The sequence below is a fragment of the Anser anser genome, assembly GCF_964211835.1.
Source record: "Anser anser genome assembly, chromosome: W".
Classification (NCBI taxonomy): domain Eukaryota; kingdom Metazoa; phylum Chordata; class Aves; order Anseriformes; family Anatidae; genus Anser; species Anser anser.
This window is the reverse complement of record NC_139731.1, coordinates 1,189,346-1,205,532: the sequence shown is the minus strand read 5'-3', so window position 1 is coordinate 1,205,532 and position 16,187 is coordinate 1,189,346. Positions and strand designations below refer to the sequence as shown.

At 46.8% G+C, this 16,187-nt stretch overlaps 1 protein-coding gene across 2 annotated transcripts in view; it reads left to right on the top strand.

Moving 5' to 3' along the window:
- Positions 1–16,187, top strand: part of LOC310888670 (perilipin-2-like) — a gene marked incomplete at its 5' end in the record, with an annotated part of 31,048 nt that overhangs the window by 3,610 nt on the left and 11,251 nt on the right. Inside the window, one exon of one of the 2 annotated variants that reach the window (XM_083815607.1) lies at positions 7,193–7,290. Coding sequence is in view for 1 of the 2 variants with exons in the window: in XM_083815606.1 (XP_083671732.1) it covers positions 12,113–14,869 (2,757 nt within the window). Of the gene's footprint in view, positions 1–7,192; positions 7,291–12,112; positions 15,671–16,187 lie in introns of those variants that run through there. The other variant, XM_083815606.1, reaches the window with a different exon arrangement.

Here is a 16,187-nt window from a genome sequence, read left to right as displayed (position 1 = left end):
AGGTCTGTAGTTCCCTGGGTCCTCCTTTCTACCCTTTTTAAAAATGGGAGAGATGTTTCCCTTTTTCCAGTCACCAGGGACTTAGCCTGACTGCCAGGACTTTTCAAATATGATGGAGAGAGGCTTGGCAACTGCATCAGCCGATTTCCTCAGGACCCTGGGATGCATGTCATCAGGCCCCATAGACTTGTACCTGCTCAGTTTCATCAGGTGGTCTCGAGCTTGCTCTTTCCTTACAGTGGGAGGTACTCTGCTCCCCCAGCCCCTGCCTAGAGATTCAGGGACTCAAGAGAAGTGGGAAGCCTGACTACCAGTGAAGACTGAGGCAAAGAAGTTGATAAGTACCTCTGCCTGTACCTTCATGTCTGCCATTACCAGTTCTTCGTCTTCATTTATCAGAGGCACTACACTCTCCCTAGTCTTTCTTTTGCTGCCAGTGTACCTGTAGAACCCCTTCTTGTTGTTCTTTGCATCCCTCACCAAGTTTATATCTGTCAGTACCTTGGCTTTCCTGATGCCATCCCTGTACATCTGGACACTGTTTCTGTATTCTTCCCAGCTTTCTGCCTTTCCTGCTAGCTTTCTTACAAATGGCCACGGAGGGTTCTTGTGCTTTAAGAAAACAACCTTAAAGAGTTGCCAGCTCTGTTCAGCTTCTTTGTTCCTAAGGACAGTGTCCCATGGGATCTTGTCCACTAGGTCTTTAAATAGCTCAAAGTTTGTTCTTCAGAAGTTCAAGGTCCTGACTTTCCTCTTTGCCAGGCCCGTATTCCTCGAGATCACAAACTCAGCCAGGGTGTGGTCACTGCAACCCAGGCTGCCTCCAGTCTTAACCTCTTTAATGAGCTCTTCCACATAGGTGAGCACCAGCTCCAGTAACTCTTCTCCTCTGATTGGTTTGTCTAATAACTGGACGAGGAAGTTGTCCTCAATGCACTCCAGGAGTCTCCTGGATTGCTTACTGCTTGCCACATGGTTTTCCCAGCAGACATGCAGGTGATCCCAGGAGGATGAGAGCCTGTGAGCTTCTTGTAGTTGGAGCAAGAAGGCCTCATCCATAGGCTCCCCTTGATTGGGCGGCCTGTAGTAGACCCCAACCACAAGGTGCCCTTTGCTGGTCTGGTTCTTAATTTTTACCCACAGGCTTTCAACCTGCTCGTGGCTGTTTCTCAGAGGCAAGTCTTCACAATCTATCAATTTCTTAACACAAAGAGCAACGCCCCCACCTTTTCTTCCCTGCCTGTCTCTCTTTTAAAGCATGTAGTCCTCCATTCCAATGACCTAGGGCCTGATTAATTATTTTGCCTTACCTGATGGCTACTAGACTGTTGATGGGCCCTGACCCTGCTTGGGGACCCTGTTTAGACCCTGTGGGACTGTATCCTGCCACTGAGGGCACTGCTTGTGCTGGGGGCACACTTGACTCATGGCTTTTTTGCCTTAAAGACCAGGCACTTTTTGATCCCTGACATTTAAAGCCATAACCATCAGAGACATCCTAGCATAACCAAAACGAAATCCTGATAGACCAGCAACTACTGCTAATAAACTATTGTTCTGATGTATTAAAATTTCTTGGTGTTGCTGTTTGACTGATACAGGCTTCATCAGCATGAGGGGTTTTATAAAATTTCTTGAGTGAACATGAAGGTCATTTTATGCTACTTATATTCCACTATTATACTTTTTTTTTTGTCAGACCACCAGTTGACAAGTAAAACATCATACAAAACCAGAAATTTTTCTTATCTGTCCATTGTCTAAAATGTACTGATCTTTGCTGCGACAATACACCTCTAGCAGAGCAATTACCGATATTAAATTATTATTCAACCCCTTATCCTTCCCACACTCACAGACTGAAATAATATTGCACTCTTAAAAATAGCTTCTATATTAGATTACATAGAAAGCATCCAGTAGAGTGTCCTCCGATTATGTTATACATTCTGAGATCATTTTACGTATAAGCAATGATGTCATTCATAGGCGTAGCATACAGAGCAAAATAAAAGCATGTTAGTGAAGTAGAAACGAGTAAAGGTATTGGAGTAGCTTTATAGACTGATGATGTCTTCATAGCACAATCCATTTTAAGTGTTGTAGTCAATACTCCCATTGCATCAGTCAAATGCATATGATAACTATTATTCTATGCAGCTAACTAAATATATTACAATTTTATTGTCTAGCAAGGAATCTATGGTTTACATCTAGTACCTATAAATCCAAAACAAGGGCTAAATTCTGTGAAAATGAAATTGCATGAGATTCACCCAGCTAATATTGAAAGAACTGTGTTCAAGGAACTTTATCTGTGCAGCATGCTGAGAAGTCTTGAATGCCATTGTTATCACTGCAGATAAACATGAACAGTACTGACTACAGTACTGACTTGGTAATTAACATCAATGAAACAACATGACATTCTCAAAGAGGAATAAGCCATGATAACTTTATATAAATACACTGAAATATTTTTGGAATGTTGATTTCTTAAGAAAACTGAAAAACAGTCTGAAAATGAAGAGCTGGATTTTTTTATTTTTTAATTTTTTTTTTAATTTTTATTTTTAGCACTGAGTTACAAGTAGTAACCATAATTCCCTTACTCTATGCCCTCTTCTTAAGGACATGTGCTGCAAGTGCATATGCTTGTCAGAAGTGCTCAGGAGCAAAATTGTCTGGCCTCTGGTTAGCAGAATGGTTTCTCTTGCAGCTTTTAGGCAGTTATAAATTATGACACCAGATAAGTGTCCATGGACACCTCAGTTGGTGGCTTATGGTTACATCTCCCTTCTCTCCATTGCACTGAATATGATATTAAAATAGTTTAAATCCTTATCATTTTCTGACCTGTTTCCCCTGGTGATAACAGATACATTCCTTAATTCTAGAATAGGGCCTGGGTATTTTTTTCCTGTGCTTGTCTTGTATCTATGATAACAAAATTCTTTCCGATAACTATATTTTCTGGGTGTTGATACTTCTGTTAACTTCTGTCATGGCCTCATCCAGTGTTTTATGGCATGTAAAGCATGAAAGCTACAGGGCTATAACGTGTATGTCACATGAGACGAAGGCTTTCTGTGATCTTTCTGAAAGTGCTGCATGTTTCAATATGTTTCAACAATGTGTTGCTGCTTAGCTTTCCAAAGACATCTGGCAGGAGCAGAGACACCACTAATTAAATGAAACAAAACAAAACAAAAAAAAAACAACAACAACAAAAAAAACACCTCTGTGCAATATGTAGGTATGTATAGTGTGTAATTGACTCCCTGTCCCTCTCAAGCTAGGATGAGTTCCCCTCCTCTTCTGTCTTAATTAAACATCTCAGATCTACTGTACTCACGACGTGGGCAACAGTATCAGCTTGCCTATACTTCTGCTTGCCCTTGCCTTTCTTCAGGAGTCCACAGCAGAGCTACCTCCTATCCAATTCCTCTCTTTTAAATCAGCTGACAGTCACAGCTGAAGAGGTAAGAGGTAATAATCTTTGGACAGCTAAGAAAAAACATGACCTATCAGAAGATAAGTACATTCTAGAAATGAAGCGTGTAATAGAGAAAAACTGCAGATCATGCTGCTCAGAATCAAAAGAGTGCTGTGCTCCTGGGCAGAGCAGAATAAGGTTGCTATTCTTATAAAGATGATTAATGTGGACTTAGAAAAGGAGGATCATGCCTCACAAATCTGATATCCCCTCCTTAGGAGAGAAAAAGTCAAGTAAGCCACAGCAGAGAAGCTATTGACATAATTAACCAAGACCAGGGGAAAGCTTTCATGCAGCAATATACCGAGGACTTAACCCCAAAACCAAGATGTAAGGTAGATAGACAGCTTAAGTGGATAAGGAGGTAGTTACAGGTCCAAAGACAGAACAGTGCAAGGCAGGACCGCAAAGCCTAGAAATGAATTAATGTGGGATTGGAAGTAAAGAAGAACAGTGAGAGACAGCTGCGGGAAGATAACTTTGATTGTTATGTTTGGTCACAGACAACAGCCTCAAGGTGGCCAAGACAAGTACGCTGCTTCCCAGTTCATTTGGACTCACTTGTATCTCATGACAAAGCAACTTTTATAAACACTGTGAAAAAAATACATGCTTTGAACATTAGAAATATTTAAAAGCAGAGGAACCATAATAATCGACTTGATTATATATGTTATGGATGCTGAAAATCATCTATCTTTCAGGACCTTGAATAATTTCTTTCTCTTAGTGTCCCTAGGGCAATCCTGACTGCTGAGAAGCAATGCAGTGCCAGTGTTACGTGTAAGAACCTGAGGCACATGGAAGGTATGCCTCAGTTGTCTCGTGCCTCTAGCTCACTCCAAACAACCTCAAACTGTCACCGGAGGCACTTCTTTAAAGCCCGCCATTTTCCTAAAGCTGTGGTGTTGGACATGATTCTTGACTACTCCAGAGGGCCACCTTTCTGTGCTCACTGTTTTGCAGGCCAAGATCATGGAGAGTTTCTCCTACCATGGTTAAAATGGTCTGTGTTAGAAAAAAAATAACCATTACAAATATGTATGATAACATTTAGTTATAAACAGGCAACAACAGGCTGTTACACAAACAAATCTGAGGAGGGCATAATCCCCAAAGGGTAACAAGCAGTTCGAGGTGGTATTTTGGCTGCAAACAGTATGCCTGATTTCAGCGCTAGTAAACTACAAAGTACACCCTGGCAGTACGTTCACAAGGCCCCTGGATGGCCAGGAGGCAGCTGGATAGGAGGGCTCACTGTATTAATAAGCACTCTAAATGCCTATTATCAAAATCTTAAGAGGTAAATAACTTTCTTACAGAGGGTGGTGTGGCAAAGGATGTGGCTGCAATTAGAATTCTTGATCAAAGATTCTTCTTCTCTTTCTAATCCCATTCCCATTTGATTGCTTTGATTTTCTTTGTAATACATCTCAATAACTACTTGGACTTTGCAACACTGATCCTTCAGTGGATACAACCATATGAATAGGTCTGATGAAATCAGTGAAATTATTTACAGCTTTATTCAGCAAATACTGAATGGCATATCCAATTACCTCTGTGCAAATCTAAAGTAGGTAGTGAACTATTTTTGTAAATTGGCAGTTATCTCCATGAAACTAAGTACATACATATTTCTTTACAAGATAGGGATTTGAAGCAAGTTTACAGACACTCAGATACAGAAATACTGAGATATGAATGACACCATCATGGCAAAATCTGCGTTACCTGAAGATAATTTTGATGCATTGTAACTCTAAAGATGATTGGTTGCAGCTGTTGATGCAAGGGTCTGAAATGTCATCTGCATGGTATGTGTAAATTACAGTGGACACGTATGATCTTGTTTAAACAGTACTGCAGATAATATCAATTTATATATGAAGTACAAATGATACATCACATTGCCTGACTTCCATGTGTACCTCTGGAGTCTAATAGAACCTCCAGGTATGGTGGAAGGTTAACACAGACTATGTATACTGAAGTAAACATTGACTTCACTGCTTCCTTTTCGACTCCCCATGATATCTCTTCATCCACTAGGCATGATGCCAAATGAAAATCTTTGTACAAGTTCTTACAAATAGACTATCTTTCTATCTGTCAGTTGACCCTGGCTCAGCATATCTTGTGGTTTAACCCCAGTAAGCAACTGAGCTCCACACAGCCACTCCTTCATTTCCTCTGCATCAGGATGGGGGAAGAGAATCAGAAGGGTGAAAGTGAGAAAACTTGTGGGTAGATAGAGACAGCTTAATAGGTAAACCGAAAGCTGCTTGTGCAACCAAACCAAAATAAGGAATTCACTCATGGCTTCCCACTGGCAGGCAAATGTTCAGCCATTTTCTGGAAAGCCAGGTTCATCACACATAATGGTTTCTTGGGAAGACAAGTGCCATCACTCCAACTGCCCCTCCTTCCCCCTTCTCTCCCCACAGTTTTGTTGCCGATCATGATACTGCATGGCACAGGACATCCCTTTGGTCAGTTGGGGTCAGCTATCCCGACTGTGCCCCAGCTGTGTTCTGGCAGAGTACGTCCCTGGACTGCAAGAGTTGCAGGTGTCCCTGTACTACAAATAACAGTGATGCGTATTCGTATCTAAAATGCCTGGAATACTATGGAATTCCCAGTACAGATATCTCTGACAATTGAATGTTTTACACCTGAGAAGTCATATGACTGTGAATGAGAAACAAATGGAGGTCTCAGATAACTACAAGGAGAAAAAGTGGAGTGCCTGTGCCTGTGAAGTGTTTGGTATGGGTCCTAACAGAGGCATGATAAAGCACTTCAGAGAAGTGAAAATCCCTATTTTGTTCCAGAATAGTTTTCTAATCTGTTCTGCTCTGAAACAAGAAGAGTGAACTGATTTTACTTTGCAGAAACAAACTGAAACACCATTCTGGGAAGGTCTTTTTTGAACAGGTTGAATAACAAACAAACATATGCTCTTTCCCAAAGTCCAGGAATCACAGAATCACAGAAAGGTTTGGTTGGAAGGGACCTTACAGACCACCCAGCTCCAACCCCCTCCCATGGGCAGGGACACCTCCCACCAGACCAGGTTGCCCAAAGCCCCATCCAGCCTGGCCTTGAGCACCTCCAGGGATGGGGCATCCACAGCTTCTCTGGGAACCTGTGCCAGTGCCTCACCACCCTCACAGTGAAGAATTTCCTCCTCATATCTAATCTAAATCTACCCTTTTGTATTAGGAAGATAGTGTCCTGTGGGAGCAAGGGTCAGAATCTCTATAGCAGTAGACAAAGGGTATTGCAACAAGGGAATAACAGATAAGAAGGAGAGATGGTTTTTGTATTTTTCTACCAAGCTTTTGCAGGAAGCCTTCTGTCCCCATCCTGGGCAGATAACAATACTTTTTACTGTACTGCTCTGTATTAGAGGAATTTGCTGTCCTGGCACAGTGATAATCAGAAGAGGATGTCGGTCTGTGTAAAGAGCAGTAAAAGTTAAAACAGCATTTGCAGGATGACTGCTGTTTAGGGTGCAGTAATGGGGCAGAAAGGAGTCTCGGTGTTCTGAGGCTGACAGATACGCTGGTTCCTTGCCATTTCCCACCTTTAAACAATTAAAGCTACCGGGACCTTCTGACAGAAAGGCTGAACAAGAGTTCCCTGTAATAAAGTTTCTCCGCGGTTTTATTTTTTTGTTTTGTTTTGTTTTAGGAACTAATTCTCTTCTCCCCACCCCACCTCGTGACGAGGAGCGGCCGTGACGCGCGCGCAGCTCTCCCTTCCTCCCTTCTCACGCGCTCCCAGCCCAGGTGAGTTCCGCGCGGCTCCACCACATGGACATGGCCGCCCCCGGCCCGGCACGGCGCCCTCACAGCGTGGGCTGCGCCTCGGGGTCTGCCCCTCTGCCCCCGCTGGGCGCAGGGGTAGCTCCGGAGGCTCCGAGTACCCGTGCGGCCGGCCCGAGCTCGCCCCTTGCCGAATGAAATCACGCAGCCTCGCTGCCTGCGGCCGGGCCTTTTGGGACGCGCTGCCAGCCTCGAATAATCTCTCAGGCGAGGGCCCCTCCTCCTGCCGGCCGGCATCAGCCGCGACCCGGCGTGCGGCGCCGCGCGGGCGGCTGCGGGGCGTGTGGTGGTTGTGGGAGTGCTCGGTGGGTGGGACGGGGGGCTCCTCTGTTATTCTCGTAGCCCGTGTTTATTACCTGCTTGCACGCTTCGTATACAGCGGTTAATCACATTACAGGAGTTGCCTTCTGGCACGTGTGCGCGCTGGTGTGTGCAAATGCGCCTGCAAAGTGTTAACAGCACGCTGTTGTCATTGCCTGTTATGTAACGAAAGAGAAATTTTTACTTGACCCGAAGCAAAAAATTAATGCATCCTGTTTTGATATTATCATATATGTAAAAAGGAAAGCTGCTGTTGGGCTTTCTGGCACACCTAGCAACACAGCCTTCAGAACTGCCATCCTTTCAGGAGTGAAGTGCTCTGTGGAGCTGTCAAAGCAAAAAGTGCTTACAGATCTTGTTTGGCTTCTGTGTATTCACAGAATGACAATGCACTTCTGAGTATTCATATTTGTGTGTTTTCTTGAAGTGGTACTGCATTATCTCTTTCCCTTCTCCCTTTTATAGGGTTTATATGGGGAGGAGTATTACTGTTTTCTCCATGGGAGTGCACGTTGGAAGACAATTGCGTAGCATAGGCTTGCTGAACAACTGCTCTCCCCAGCCTGTTTCAATGTGGGCTTGTGTCCTGGTTCCAGTTAGGACAGAGTTAAGTAGCTCATAGTAGCTGGTAGGGTGCTATGTTTTGGATTAGGATGAGAAGAGCGCTGATAACATGCTGATGTTTTAATTGTTGCAGAGCAGTGTTTACACCAGGCCAAGGACTTTTTGGCTTCTTGCTCTGTCCTGCCAGCGAGCAGGCTGGGGGTGCAGCAGGAGCTGGGAGGGGACAGACCCAGGACAGCTGACCCAAACTGGCCAAAGGGGTATTCCATACCATCTGACGTCATGCTAAACAATATATAGGGGTGGCTGGCCGGGGTGGGGGGGCCGGCTGCTCGGGGATAGGCTGGGCATCGGTCAGCGGGTGGTGAGCAATTGCATTGTGCATCACGTGTTTTCTTACACATTATTATTGTTAATACTATTACCATTATCACTATTATTATTATTATTGTTATTATTATTTTCCTGTCTTAATAAACTGTCTATCTCAACTCACCGGCTTCACTTTCCCGTTTCTCTCCCCCATCCCAGAGAGGGAGGGGGGAGGGTGAGCGAACGGCTGTGTGGTGTTTAGCTGCCAGCCGGGTTAAACCACAACAGTCCTCTTGGCGCCCAACGTGGGGCCCGAAGGGTTGAGATATCGACAAATCTGACCAGAGTGTGTTAAACTAAAATTGGTATAAGTATCGGACCTGCTTAATAGTTGCTAGTCACGATGTTGATTGCCTTAATCTCCAGTCTGCTGTACCTGTATTCCAAATTGAGTTTTATGGTGCGTTACTTTCTGTATGTGCTCCCTGTTGCACTGTTTATCCTTTCCGGGCCCTGGTTTAAGATTGTTATGGTACTGTGCGGTGTAGCAATGGCTTATGAAATGATGAAATATCTGGTCACGACTTTAACCTGGTATTTGTACTCAGCACTGACGTCGACTCTATACTTTGGAACCCATATCTCGGAAACTATTAGCAATTACACCTATTGCCTGTTTTCGTTAGGGAGCCAATCTGTGAAGGGGACAGGGGAAGACATGTTTCCCTACCTGTTCACTCTCCCTTTCTCCTTCACCACCACCCTCTTATCCCCCGAGCTAGTTACGGTGGCTCTCCGAGATGTTGAATATCCTTGGGATACTCAGACCAGCCTGCTCTTGTTGTTATGTCTCCTGAATGCGCTTCAGATTTTGTGGAGGGTTAAACAACTACTTAGGAATCTCATCCGGAGATCTGTCTTGAGGCGGGATAGTTGCGAGTGGCAGGGAGTGTGGGAGGATATGGGCAGGTTTCTAGAGCAGTGGTCACCTCCAGTGTTTTGGACATTCACCCCTGAACAACTGCAAAATCCTAAAAAGCTGGCAGAATGCTTGAAAAAAAGGTGTCATGACTCTGGCAGTTCCAAAGTGACACAAATCACTGTAGCGTGCTGGGGTCTGGCTTGTGCCTATCGAGCTGCAATTGATGCTACTAGCAACCTAGCTCCAGCTCCTGCAGCCGTTCCAGCTCCAGCTCCTGCAGCCACTCCAGTTCCAGCTCCTGCAGCCGCTCCAGTTCCAGCTCCTGCAGCCGCTCCAGCTCCAGCTCCTGCAGCCGCTCCAGCTCCTGCAGCCGCTCCAGCTCCAGCTCCTGCAGCCGTTCCAGTTCCAGCTCCTGCAGCCGCTCCAGCTCCTGCAGCCGCTCCAGTTCCAGCTCCTGCAGCTACTCCAGCTCCAGCTCCTGCAGCCGCTCCAGCTCCTGCAGCCGTTCCGGCTCCTGCAGCCGCTCCAGCTCCAGCCCCTGCAGCCACTCCAGCTCCAGCCCCTGCAGCCACTCCAGCTCCAGCTCCTGCAGCCGCTCCAGCTCCTGCAGCTACTCCAGCTCCAGCTCCTGCAGCCGCTCCAGCTCCTGCAGCCGCTCCAGCTCCTGCAGCCGCTCCAGCTCCAGCTCCTGCAGCCGCTCCAGCTCCTGCAGCCGTTCCGGCTCCTGCAGCCGCTCCAGCTCCAGCTCCTGCAGCCGCTCCAGCTCCAGCCCCTGCAGCCGCTCCAGCTCCTGCAGCTGCCCCAGCTCGTGCAGCTGCTCCCACTCCTGTGTCTGGGTCAGAGAAACGAGCTGTAGCAGTGCAAGTTGACCCCGCAGAGGGTATTCCAACCCCTGTGGCAGACCCTGTGTCTGGGTCAGAGAAACGAGCTGTAGCAGTGCAAGTTGACCCCGCAGAGGGTATTCCAACCCCTGTGGCAGACCCTGTGTCTGGGTCAGAGAAACGAGCTGTAGCAGTGCAAGTTGCCCCTGTAGACAAGGTGAAGAAATGGTATAGAGGCTCAGGTCGTTTAAAACGCAGACAGTCTTCTGCTAGGTCTGGGCGTAGTGAAGACGAGGCTGGGCCATCAAAGGTGCAGGAGACTGAAGATGAGGATGAGAATGGCGAAAAATCAACAGTAACTACCCGGACTCCATACCAGCCATCAAAGGTGCAGGAGACTGAAGATGAGGATGAGGATGTCGGAAAATCAACAGTAACTACCCGGACTCTACACCGGCCATCAAAGGTGCAGAAGACTGAAGATGAGGATGAGGATGTCGAAAAATCAACAGTAATTACCCGGACTCTATACCAGCGTGAGCTACGAGATGTGCGAAAAGATTTTGGTCGCTGTATAGGCGAGCAGCTTGTCACCTGGCTGCTCCGGTGCTGGGACACGGGAGCCAATTATGTGGAATTGGAGGGCAAGGAAGCCAGGCGGCTGGGATCCCTTGCTAGGGACGCATGCATTGACAAAGCAATTGGAGATGGAGCACAATCTCGCAGCCTCTGGAGGCGTCTCCTGTCAGCTGTGAAGGAAAGGTATCCCTTCAAGGAAGAACTTGTATGTTTACCAAGCAAATGGACCACCATGGAGAAGGGAATTCAGTACCTGAGGGAATTGGCCGTACGGGAAGTAATTTATAAGGACCTAGACGACGCACAAACATCCGCAGATCCAGATGCAGTCCGGTGTACACTACCCATGTGGCGGAAGTTTGTACAGAGTGCCCCATCATCATATGCCAGCTCATTGGCAATACTAGCCTGGAAAGCGGAGGAGAATCCCACAGTGAATGAAGTGACTAAAATACTCCGGCAGTACGAAGGAAATCTCTCCTCTTCCCTACAGGCCTGTGTCTCAGCTGTGGAGAAACTCTCTGAAGAGGTCCACCAACTTAAAGAGAATTTATCTTCCCCTCCACCTGAACGAACCAGTGTCCACCAGCTAAAAGAGAATGCTTTAGAGAAACTTTCTGAAAAGATCCACCAACTTGAAGAAAGATTATCTTCCCCTTCACCTGAACGAACCAGTGTCCACCAGCTAAAAGAGAATGCTTTGGAGAAACTTTCTGAAAAGATCCACCAACTTGAAGAAAGATTATCTTCCCCTTCACCTGAACGAACCAGTGTCCACCAGCTAAAAGAGAATACCTTGGAGAAACTTTCTGAGAAGATCCACCAACTTGAAGAGAGATTATTTTCCTCCCCACCTGTACAAACCAGTGTCTCAGCTATTAGGGGTAAACGTTCATCTATGCAAGGAAGACAATATGGTGGGCACACACACCGCGCCACCCTGTGGTTTTACCTACGTGACCATGGAGAGGACATGAGAAAATGGGATGGAAAATCTACTGCGACCCTAGAGGCACGGGTACGTGAATTGCAAAGGAAAACAATTGGGAAAAAGGAGTTCTCTGAAAGGTTTGCTGCTCCAACTTCCAGCAGGCAGTCCTTTAAACACGGAAATGAAGATTCTGACCAGGACTAGAGGGGCCCTGCCTCCAGCCAGGGGGAGGAAAGGGACAATCGAGTTTATTGGACTGTGTGGATTCGATGGCCTGGCACGTCAGACGCACAGAAGTATAAGGCTTTGGTAGACACCGGTGCACAATGTACTCTAATGCCATCAAGCTATAAAGGGCCAGAGCCCATCTGTATTTATGGTGTGACGGGGGGATCCCAGCAGTTAACTGTATTGGAGGCTGAAGTGAGTCTAACCGGTAATGAGTGGCAAAAGCACCGTATTGTGACTGGCCCAGATGCTCCGTGCATCCTTGGCATAGACTATCTTAGAAGAGGATATTTCAAGGACCCAAAAGGGTTCCGCTGGGCTTTTGGCATAGCTGCTTTGGAGACAGAGGACATTAAACAGTTGTCTACCTTGCCTGGTCTCTCAGAGGACCCTTCTGTTGTGGGGTTGCTGAGGGTTGAAGAACAGCAAGTGCCGATCGCTACCACAACTGTGCACCGGCGGCAATATCGCACCAACCGAGACTCCCTGAGTCCCATCCATAAGCTAATTCGTCAACTGGAGAGCCAAGGAGTGATCAGCAAGACTCATTCACCTTTTAATAGTCCCATATGGCCAGTGCGAAAGTCTAATGGTGAGTGGAGACTAACAGTGGACTATCGTGGCCTGAACGAAGTCACGCCACCACTGAGTGCTGCAGTGCCGGACATGCTAGAACTCCAGTATGAACTGGAATCAAAGGCAGCCAAGTGGTATGCCACAATTGATATCGCTAATGCATTTTTCTCCATCCCTCTAGCAGCACAGTGCAGGCCACAGTTTGCTTTCACTTGGAGGGGAGTCCAATATACTTGGAATCGGCTGCCCCAGGGGTGGAAACACAGCCCTACCATTTGCCATGGACTGATCCAGTCTGCGCTGGAGCAGGGGGAAGCTCCTGAACACCTGCAGTACATCGATGACATCATTGTGTGGGGTGACACTGCAGAAGAAGTTTTCGAGAAAGGGAAGAAAATAGTCCAAATCCTTCTGAAGGCCGGTTTTGCCATAAAACAGAATAAAGTTAAAGGACCTGCACGAGAGATCCAGTTTTTAGGAATTAAATGGCAAGATGGACGTCGTCAAATCCCAATGGATGTGATCAACAAGATAACAGCTATGTCTCCACCAACTAGCAAAAAAGAAACACAAACTTTCCTAGGTGTCGTGGGGTTTTGGAGAATGCATATTCCAAATTACAGTCTGATTGTAAACCCGCTCTACCAAGTAACCCGTAAGAAGAATGCTTTTGAATGGGGCCCTGAGCAACGACAAGCCTTTGAACAAATTAAGCAGGAAATAGTTCATGCAGTAGCCCTCGGGCCAGTCCGAACAGGACCAGATGTAAAGAATGTGCTCTACACCGCAGCCGGAGAGAATGGTCCCACCTGGAGCCTCTGGCAGAAAGAACCTGGGGAAACTCGAGGTCGACCCCTGGGGTTTTGGAGTCGGGGATACAGAGGATCTGAGGCCCGCTATACTCCAACTGAAAAGGAGATATTGGCAGCATATGAAGGAGTTCGATCTGCTTCGGAAGTGGTCAGTACTGAAGCGCAGCTCCTCCTGGCACCCCGACTGCCGGTACTAGGCTGGATGTTCAAAGGAAGGGTCCCCTCTACGCATCATGCAACTGATGCTACATGGAGCAAGTGGGTTGCACTGATTACTCAGCGGGCTCGAATAGGAAACCCCAGTCGCCCAGGAATCTTGGAGGTGATTATGGACTGGCCAGAAGGCAAATACTTTGGGATATCATCAGAGGAGGAGGTGGTTCGTGCTGAAGAAGCCCCCCTGTACAACAAGCTACCGGAAAATGAGAAGAAATATGCCTTGTTCACTGACGGGTCCTGTCGTATTGTGGGAAAGCATCGGAGATGGAAAGCTGCTGTATGGAGTCCTACACGACGAGTTGCAGAAGCTGCTGAGGGAGAAGGTGAATCGAGTCAGTTTGCAGAAGTAAAAGCCATTCAGCTGGCTTTAGATATTGCTGAACGAGAAAAGTGGCCAGTTCTCTATCTCTATACTGATTCATGGATGGTAGCAAATGCCCTGTGGGGGTGGTTACAGCAATGGAAGCAGAACAACTGGCAGCGCAGGGGCAAGCCCATCTGGGCTGCGGCATTGTGGCAAGATATTGCTGCCCGGGTAGAGAACCTGGTTGTAAAGGTACGCCATGTAGATGCTCATGTGCCCAAGAATCGGGCTACTGAAGAACACCAAAACAACCAGCAGGTGGATCAGGCTGCTAAGATTGAAGTGGCTCAGGTGGACCTGGACTGGCAACATAAAGGTGAATTATTTATAGCCCGATGGGCCCATGACACCTCAGGCCATCAAGGTAGAGATGCAACCTACAGATGGGCTCGTGATCGAGGGGTGGACCTGACCATGGACACTATAGCACAGGTTATTCATGACTGTGAAACATGTGCTGCAATCAAGCAAGCCAAACGGTCAAAACCTCTTTGGTATGGAGGACGATGGCTGAAATATAAATATGGAGAGGCCTGGCAGATTGATTACATCACACTCCCTCAAACCCGCAACGGCAAGCGCCACGTACTTACAATGGTGGAAGCAACCACCGGATGGCTGGAAACATATCCTGTGCCCCATGCCACCGCCCGGAACACTATCCTGGGCCTTGAAAAGCAAGTCCTATGGCGACATGGCACCCCAGAGAGAATTGAGTCAGACAATGGGACTCATTTCCGAAACAACCTTATAGACACTTGGGCCAAAGAACATGGTATTGAGTGGGTGTATCACATCCCCTGTCATGCACCAGCCTCTGGAAAAGTTGAACGATACAATGGACTGTTGAAGACTACACTGAAAGCAATGGGTGCTGGGACATTCAAAAATTGAGATACACATTTGGCAAAGGCCACCTGGTTAGTCAATACCAGGGGATCTGCCAACCGAGCTGGACCTGCCCAATCAAACCTGTTACGCACTGTAGAAGGGGATAAAGTTCCTGTAGTGCACGTAAGAAACATGCTGGGTAAAACAGTCTGGGCTACTCCTGCCTCAGGAAAAGGCAAACCCATTCGTGGAATTGCTTTTGCTCAGGGACCTGGATGCACTTGGTGGGTAATGCAAAAGAATGGGGAGGTCCGGTGTGTACCTCAAGGGGATTTGATACTGGGTGAGAATAGCCCATGAGTTGAATTGTAGTATGTTAATTATTATATAATACTGTATGTCATCACTACCATGATTGCTATATATCATAGATGAAAAATGGTGATTAATTAGAATGTATTGGACAGAGTGTAACCTGAGCATGACATAAATGGTATGGAATAAGGGGTGGATATCTGTCCTGGTTCCAGTTAGGACAGAGTTAATTTTTCCTCATAGTAGCTGGGAGGGTGCTATGTTTTGGATTAGGATGAGAAGAGCGCTGATAACATGCTGATGTTTTAATTGTTGCAGAGCAGTGTTTACACCAGGCCAAGGACTTTTCAGCTTCTCGCTCTGTCCTGCCAGCGAGCAGGCTGGGGGTGCAGCAGGAGCTGGGAGGGGACAGACCCAGGACAGCTGACCCAAACTGGCCAAAGGGGTATTCCATACCATCTGACGTCATGCTAAACAATATATAGGGGTGGCTGGCCGGGGTGGGGGGGCCGGCTGCTCGGGGATAGGCTGGGCATCGGTCAGCGGGTGGTGAGCAATTGCATTGTGCATCACTTGTTTTCTTACACATTATTATTGTTAATACTATTACCATTATCACTATTATTATTATTATTATTGTTATTATTATTTTCCTGTCTTAATAAACTGTCTTTATCTCAACTCACCGGCTTCACTTTCCCGTTTCTCTCCCCCATCCCAGAGAGGGAGGGGGGAGGGTGAGCGAACGGCTGTGTGGTGTTTAGCTGCCAGCCGGGTTAAACCACAACATAATAAGATAGATAATTGCGTAGCATAGGCTTGCTGAACAACTGCTCTCCCCAGCCTGTTTCAATGTGGGCTTGGTAGTAATTCCTAAATTAGCACAAAGGAAAGTTATTTCCTGTTGTGGGAGAGTTCTGACTGTGCATGCTACAGGAATTCTAACTCTTGAGTAACTGAGCAGTGGAAACCCTGTGTGGGCATCAGACACTGCAGCAGAGATAATGAGCCCACTGTGTTTAGTGGAGTAACTTGGGTGAGAATTAATTTGAGGTTAGAGATAAGT